The following is a 6,935-nucleotide window of genomic DNA, read 5'->3' as shown; positions in this document are numbered from 1 at the left end:
AAAGTGGTTGTGAGTGAATGAGAGAGAAAAATGTAATGATAAAGGTATAAAAATATTATTTAATTGAAAAGGAGAGAGAAAAAATATTTGTTTTTAGTGAAAATATATTGATATAAGAGTTGTTTTTTAGTGGATGTATGTATATTTTTAGAGAGCTGGATGTGAATGCTCTTATATCACTAGAGTTAGTCATAAAGCCCATACCCATCATTACCTAGTTATTAATTTTCAATTTTATTAATTAATTATAAAAACACTTAACTAATTTTTGATTGGTCAAACTTTTGAAAATCCCCTCCATCACGCCGCTGTCCCCTTTTTTGGCCCCATAAAGCCCTTCGTCGTGGTATGCTAGACGCCATTGGAGCTTTATAGGCACACATAACGCCCCACTACACACAACCTATACAATAAAAATAAAAATAAATATAAGCAAATAAAAACCAGGTGTGACATCACCTCCTCCTCCTGTATTACAACCCCAAATGCGCTTTCATTGAATAATATTGTCACTGTCAAAATTGAAATTGAAATTGAAATTGAAAACAGCACGTGAAAAACGCAGAAACTCAAATCAAATTTCATTTTCTGGTGCACCACTCTCTCAACTCAATCAATCCCAAGGTAATTCCTATCAAATTATACAGATCTTGCTTGCGTTTATGCTCAATTTATGCTTTCAAATCGTACAAAATGATTTCATTTCCGTATCGTTTATAAACCCTAGTTTTTATCTGATCTTCCTTCTTTGTTTTTGATGCTTTGTTTGTTAAATCGTGTATTGTTTGTTATTGATTATGTATTTTGTATGCGCGTTTTGACTTTGTGTATTTCTGTGTATCTAGGGGTTTTTTTTTTTTTTTTTAATTAATTTGTGTTGAATCTAGTGATTATCAACTGCAAGTTGTGGTTCAAGTATGCAGTTTATTGCATCTGGTTAAAATCGGTGAGTTTTTAAGCCCTAATTTGAGTAAATTTGTAATGCATGGACTTTTTCAGGTGATGATTATTGTGCTTCTTTTTTGTAAAGTTTTAAGTTGTTGAAGATTTAAAAAGCTTTGTGTATGTGTTCAGTCCATTCTTTTTATCTACGTTTCGTCCCTCAATATGTTATTGTTTGTTTTCGATTTCGTATTTCGTATGCTCATTTTGATTTCTGTGTTGAATCTAGTAATTTTGCAACTGCAAACTGTGGTTCAAGTTTGCAGTTTATTGTATCTGTTTTTAGGTTATAAAAATCGGTGCGTTTTGGAGCCCTAATTGACTAAATTTATAAGGCATGTACTTTTTCAGGCGATGATAAGCTGGTTCTTTCTGGTACATTGTTTTCGACGTTTCGTATCTCAAATCTTGTATTATTTGTTATCGATTATGTATTTCGTAACCGCCTTTTGATTTTTTATAAGTTTGTGTTAAAGCTAGTAATTATCAACTGCAAGTTGTGGTTCAAGTTTGTAGTTTCTCGTATTTGGTTTTTCTGTTATTAAAATCTGTGTTTTGAAGCTCTAATTGAATAAATTTGTAATGCATTTACATTTTTTCAGGTGATGATAATTGTGGTTCTCTCTGGTAAAGCTTTAAGTTGTTAAATACTTAGAAAGCGCTTGTGTGATTTTCATGGAACGCGCTTTTGGTTCTGATCCCATGTCGTCTGGTAATATAAACAAGTCTGCGGTTTTGACTGTCAAGCCATTAAGATGCCTTGCCCCAATCTTCCCGTCTCAACCTGATCCGTCTGCACCGCCGTCTCATCAGTATGCATCTATTCCTCCGATGGGTCCGTTTCCACCTGGCGCCACACCGTTCTTCCCGTTCTTCGCCGCAAATGATCCCCAAAGGCCAGCTCAGCAAAGGGCTTTCCCGATCCCGTCACCGGTTCCTTTGAATTCGTTTAAAACACCTGTTTCGGGAAACGGTGACATAGGGACGTCGAGACGGGGGTCCAGGAACCATACAGTTGTAGACGAGGACGGAAACAGTGTAAGTGACGGTTATGACGACGGTTTCGAAAGAAACATGGAAACCGGAAGTGAAGTCAACGACAAATCACGGGTCACCCGTAGGAAAGTCAGGAGCAAAAGCGGAATTCCCGTTTCCAGTGTCGACGTTGCGATCGAGTCAGTAGCTGAGAACATGTTGAAATCATTCAATCTTGTGGAAATAGATACTTTCCGTCAAGCTAACAGTGACAAAGAACTGGTTGACCGTGTACTCATTGTTTTCAACTTACTCAGGAGAAAAATCACACAACTTGAAGAGAGAAACGCCGTTCCAGGTGTAGCCAAACGCCCCGACTTACGTGCAGGTACTATCTGTATGAGTAAAGCCGTCCGCGCGAATACCAAGAAAAGGATCGGATCGGTGCCAGGTGTCGAGATCGGTGATATTTTCTTTTTCCGTATGGAGTTATGTTTGGCCGGAGTGCATGCTCCGAGTATGGCTGGAATCGATTATATGGGAGTTAAGGTTTCTGGTGAAGACGATTCATTGGCGGTCAGTATCGTTTCTTCCGGTGGATACGAAGACGAAGGCGATGATGGTGAGGTGCTAATCTACAGTGGTCAAGGTGGTGTTCAAAGGAAAGATAAACAATCAATGGATCAACAACTAGTAAGGGGTAATCTCGCTCTTGAAAAAAGCTTACACAAGTCTAACGAGGTAAGAGTTATTCGCGGTCTTAAAGATTTCGCAAGTCCGACCGGTAAAGTGTATGTATACGATGGATTATACAAAATACACGAGTCGTGGATCGAAAAAGGGAAATCCGGTTGCAACATTTTCAAGTACAAATTTGTGCGAGTTGCTGGACAACCTGAAGCGTTTACTCTGTGGAAATCAATCCAGCAATGGAAAGACGGTGTTACTACGCGTCCCGGTATTATTCTACCCGATCTTACCTCTGGAGCCGAAAGTTTACCCGTTTGTCTTGTAAACGATGTGGACGGTGAAAAGGGCCCACCTTATTTTAGCTACACACCGACTCTTAAGTACACAAAGCCGTTTCCGTCAATGAAACCATCTGTGTTAAACTGCGATTGCTGTACGGGTGGATGCCAATCAAACACTGGATGTCCTTGTGTTCAAAAAAACGAAGGCCAAATTCCATATACCTCACTTGGTGTTCTTCAGAGTCATAACACATTGATTCACGAGTGTGGTAATATGTGTATATGTCCTGTTAATTGCAGGAACCGAATTTCACAAGCGGGGTTGAAAATGCGTCTAGAGGTGTTTAAAACAAAGGATAAAGGTTGGGGACTTAGATCATGGGACCCGATTCGTTCGGGTTCGTTTATATGTGAATATGCAGGGGCTGTCATATCCGAAAAGGGTATTGATTCTGAGGATAATTATATTTTCGATGCTACTCGCGCGTTTGAGCCGTTGGAACCTGAACCTAGTGATGAACCGGTTAAATTTCCGTTTCCTTTAATTATTAGTGCCAGGAATGAGGGAAATGTGGCCAGGTTTATGAACCATAGTTGCTCACCGAATGTGTATTGGCAGCCGATTATTCGTGAAAATCAAGATGAGTCGTATTTTCATGTTGGGTTTTTTGCAATCAAGCATATTCCTCCTATGCAGGAGTTAACGTTTGACTATGGAATGCTACTGGCTGGCAAAGCGGGCCCACGGAAGAAAAAGTGTTTGTGTGGATCATTGAAATGCAAAGGCGTTTTCTACTAGCGGTTTACGTAATGTTTGCAAGGATGGTTCATGTCAAATGGCACATCCTGTAAGTCATCTATTTTGTGTTTTGTTTTGTTATTTGTGTTTCTAGATGCATAATATGTTTGAATCCATAAGGTAATCTAGAACCACTTTTGATAATTGCTAGCAGTTAAGTTATGTTGAATAGTTATTAGTATTGTCGTGTTAGTCAGTACTCGGTAGTATTAGGGTTGTAAACGAACCGAGCGTTCGATGAATTGAACAGTTCGTGAACCGTTCGGTAGGAAGTTCATTTATGTTCGTTCGTTTAATAAATAAACGAACACGAACAAGAAATTCTGTTCATGAAGTTAAATGAACGAACATGAACAAAGGTTGCGTTAGTTCGTTTATATTTGTGAACGTTCAGTAATGTGTTCATTTGTGATTGCTTGTTTATGTTCATTTGAAGATTTTTATATGTTTTATCCTTGTTTTATTGTTTTTAGTTTTTAAATATTTGAAACCCTAGTTATACTATATGCCTCGCCCGACATCACTCATTTGACCATTTCAATTTCATTTTGTGTTAAAGCTTGACTAGCTTCTTAATTTTGTGTTAACCATGTTTCTGAAAATTATGTCAACCTTGTTGGGATAATTCATAATTATGTTAAGTGCTATATTTTTTTGATGGATTTTTTTTTTCGTAATCTTTGTGATGAAAAATGAGATTTTATTCTTAAATGAATATTTATTCGTGTGTATTCATTTGTGTTCATAAACATTGTTTGTGTGTTTTTTGAGTTCGTTTGCGTCTGGTAAGCGTTAGTGAATAGTTCATGAACACAATCATTTCCATAATGAACGAACACGAACAAGGCCTTGTTCGTGTTTGTTTGGTTCGTTTACAACCCTAGGTAGTATAAATTAGCGTTGAAGTTTTAGTGCTCGGTCTGAAATTTAAAGGCAGTCATTAAAGCTTTTCCATTAATCATAATTAGTTAGAGAACATTAAGCAAACCAAAAAAGGAATGTGTGGCTTGGGATGAGTAACTAAGGGTAAAGAATCACTCATAACTATAGAGAACTTGCTGCTAAAAAAGATCTAATGAACAAAGCTGAAGAGAAAAATGAATATTCGGTGGTAAAAGCATATGTGTGGGTGCTTTAGTTGTTTACTAAAGATAATTAGAAAATGGGCTAAAAGCTTGTTAAGAGGAATACACATCGGGAGCTTACTAGTTGAGAGGTAGTTGTTTGGGCATGTGCAGGTTTTAAGAGGTTGTACATATGAGCATGGTGCCGACTGTTGTATGCGTTACCTGTCAAATAGCATTTATGAACATATTACTTGCAGGTTATATGGATCTTACTAATACCCAATAGTTCATAGTCCGTATTGCCGAGGTTTGATCATCTTTAGGTGGTCCAGTGGTTGAGGATCCGGATCATAGAGGTCCGGAGATCATAGTTGTTAATGGCGAATAGCGACAAATAGCGATAAGGTACCTATATGCTACATAGCGAATAGCGATAAATAGCAAGCGCCTATTTTATAAATAGCGATACACTAGAAAAAGAATTTTTAAAAATTTTATATGTATATTATATCAAAATACCCTGGTATATATGCTATTTTACATGTATATTTAACAAAAGCCTAAAATCCAGCTATTTTATAGCTATATTTAATTGATATTTATATTTAAAAAATAAAATAATAAATAAAGTGTCACTATTCTCGCTATCCATCGCTACAACCCAAATAGCGACACTGGACCTATACGCTACGTAGCGCGCTATAGCGATCGCTACGATCGCTATTGACAATGTGCCGGAGATCTTTAAGTTGGCCAATGCTCCAATATCCGAATCATAGAGGTTCAGAGATCTTTTAGTTGTCCAATGTTTAATTAGTTCAAGTATGTTAGGTGGGGTGTTGAGCCATGCAGTTAATATCGGTGATATATCACCGATATATCGGTTATCAGTCCCCATGTAAGATATTGGTCAGAATATCGGTACGGATATTATCGGCGATGTTGACCGATATATCACCAATATTCCTGATATCAGTACCTTTCTTCTTTGTTCTACGATTCGTCTTTCTTCTTATTGTTGCTATTATTGTTTTAAGTCTTAATTGTTAAATGTTAGTGTTTTAAGTCTTAATCACTTCTAACTTGCTATTGTTAGTGTTTTGCAAGTTGCAAAAGGTTTAAATTTGTTAATGGTAGGAGAGTATATAGGGTGGGGTTCTAGAGTGAACACTAGTGTATTTGCGAACTGAGTGAACAAATCCTGGCCATTGATTTACACACGTGTATGGCTAGGATTTCGTCATCAAATCCTGGCCACTGATTTACACACGTGTATGGCCAGGACTAGTTCGCTCAGTTCGCAATACGCTAGTGTTCACTCTTGAACCTAATCCTATATATATATATATATATTCTACATGATATTAAATTACCGATATCCCACCGCGATAACCTATATCTCAAATATCGGTCCATGACCGATAACCAGTTTATTACGGCATTAACTGCTTAGGTGTTGAGTTTCGAACTTGGAGTGAGCTTTGGACATGCTTACATCAGTTGTGTGTAAAAGAATTTACAAACATACAAGGGAAAATTCAGAGCTTTATTGATGAATTTGTTAATATTTAGATGTTAATTGAGTAATCTTGTGATGTGGATCAGCTAATTTTATAACCCTAGATCATAAATACATATAAAAAGAGTGTGAATGTTTCTGTTTTTCTTATTGGTAAACTTTCCAATTTTAAAACCCGTCAGTCTGTGTCTGTCACCTAAACCGAAAAAACTAAAGGTATCAACCTAAAGCATGGTGTTTGGTTCTGGTTTCTTTTATTGCTCCTAATATGATATGCTTATTAAATGTTTTGGGCCTTTGCATCTGAAATGAAGCAAAAAGTGTTGATTAAAAGATGAAAGCATTGGGTCTAATAACTAACTATATGTTATTTGCAGAAGCAGAAGAATTTGTAGCTTGTAGGAAAAATGGAATGAAGAAGTTGTTTGGTTAGAGACTATGGTATGGATGCATTAGGAGGAGTTAATGCAGTATTATTATTAAGTACTTCAACTTTTGTATGGAAATTCTATTTATGTTAGGTAACTATGTAGTAGTGTTTTCTTATTTGTGATGTTATATGCCTACTGTATCTAGATGGTACTTTTGGAAAACCTTGAAAGATCTGTATCCCGGATGAATTTAAAATCCAAAAGCTGGCTGGCATGGGAGACCTTTTGATA

General features: G+C 36.9%; 1 protein-coding gene across 1 annotated transcript; it reads left to right on the top strand.

The window, feature by feature from the left end:
* The first annotated feature begins 471 nt into the window (after nucleotides 1–471).
* LOC110884923 (histone-lysine N-methyltransferase, H3 lysine-9 specific SUVH1) lies at nucleotides 472–6,935 on the top strand. The gene is made up of 3 exons (XM_022132627.2): nucleotides 472–624; nucleotides 1,545–3,736; nucleotides 6,651–6,935. The coding sequence occupies exon 2, from the start codon at nucleotides 1,618–1,620 to the stop codon at nucleotides 3,685–3,687; it is 2,070 nt and encodes a 689-aa protein (XP_021988319.1). The 5' UTR covers nucleotides 472–624; nucleotides 1,545–1,617; the 3' UTR covers nucleotides 3,688–3,736; nucleotides 6,651–6,935.

This window comes from Helianthus annuus, chromosome 10 (genome assembly GCF_002127325.2).
Source record: "Helianthus annuus cultivar XRQ/B chromosome 10, HanXRQr2.0-SUNRISE, whole genome shotgun sequence".
In the NCBI taxonomy this organism is placed as follows: domain Eukaryota; kingdom Viridiplantae; phylum Streptophyta; class Magnoliopsida; order Asterales; family Asteraceae; genus Helianthus; species Helianthus annuus.
The sequence above is the reverse complement of the archived record's forward strand: the minus strand, read 5'-3'. Positions and strand labels throughout refer to the sequence as shown.

Bases quoted from the DNA above. Each gene is read 5' to 3' on its own strand.
- LOC110884923 (XM_022132627.2), top strand. From the start codon at position 1,618: ATGGAACGCGCTTTTGGTTCTGATCCCATGTCGTCTGGTAATATAAAC.